The 1010-nt window shown below is 35.5% G+C and overlaps 1 protein-coding gene across 1 annotated transcript; it reads left to right on the plus strand.

Moving 5' to 3' along the window:
• Positions 1-186: 186 nt before the first annotated feature.
• On the plus strand, positions 187-785 carry LOC110024394 (expansin-A16-like; the record flags this gene model as incomplete). Its single annotated transcript, XM_020724326.1, is given in 1 exon segment — positions 187-785. A coding segment is annotated over 1 exon segment (312 nt), but the record flags the coding sequence as incomplete, so codon positions are not given.
• Positions 786-1010: the final 225 nt, after the last annotated feature.

Below are 1010 nucleotides of genomic sequence, written 5' to 3' on the forward strand. Positions count from 1 at the left end.
AAATCTTTACCACAGCTGCAAATCTATGAAAGGGAATGAACATTTACATTCTATATTTTGAAGTGATTATGACACTGAAGTATAATGTTACAAGTAAACATTAAAGTTCATGTGCTAGACATGCAAATACATAGGAATCATGTGATATAAATGTAAATCCCTCTAAAATCCTTCCATGATTGTTGCAGGGTGAGGTGCAATCAGAGCGGGAAGATGCGGTTTACGGTGAGAGGGAGCTCGTTCTTCTACGAGGTTCTGATCACGAACGTCGGCTTTGACGGGATGGTGGCGGAGGTGAAGGTGAAGGGGAGGAGAAGTGGTTGGATACCAATGGGGAGGAATTGGGGACAGAACTGGCACTGCAATGCAGATTTGAGTGGCCAACCCCTTTCCTTTGAGGTTACTGGAAGCAGTGGAAGAAGAGTTACTTCTTACAATATAGCCCCTCCCAATTGGAGATTTGGACAGACCTTTGAAGGGAAGCAGTTTGAAGGTTAGTTATATAAAAGATTGGAGCTTTTTGTTTTATTCAGGAAAATTTTTGGGGGATGAGTTTACAGTTTTGTGAGGAAACTGTTGATGTTTCAATTAATAGTTTTGTTACATGAATCCTAGAGGCATTTACATACACACCACACAGTTTTTATGTATTTGCATATCTAACAACTAAGCATCCATATTTACATGCATACCGCTCAAAGTTTGAACATGGAGTCAAAAATATCATCATTGCTATTCTTTGTCATAGCGAACTACATATATTTATGCATGTGTTTATGAAACTAAGGCGGTGTAAGTATAAATATCAAACTTTGAGTGTTTGATACGTAAATACATAAAAATTGTTGTATGTATGTAAATTTTTATTAAATATATATTGTTGTTGATTTGAAGTGGAAGTATCAATTGTAATTGTAATGTATTTTCATGTAAAATGTCTTTTAAAGAATGATTTGCAGAATGTGATATGGTTAAGGAAGATTTACATACATAACAATCAATTCTTATGT

Source organism: Phalaenopsis equestris, unplaced genomic scaffold (assembly GCF_001263595.1).
Source record: "Phalaenopsis equestris unplaced genomic scaffold, ASM126359v1 Scaffold000255, whole genome shotgun sequence".
Lineage (NCBI taxonomy): Eukaryota > Viridiplantae > Streptophyta > Magnoliopsida > Asparagales > Orchidaceae > Phalaenopsis > Phalaenopsis equestris.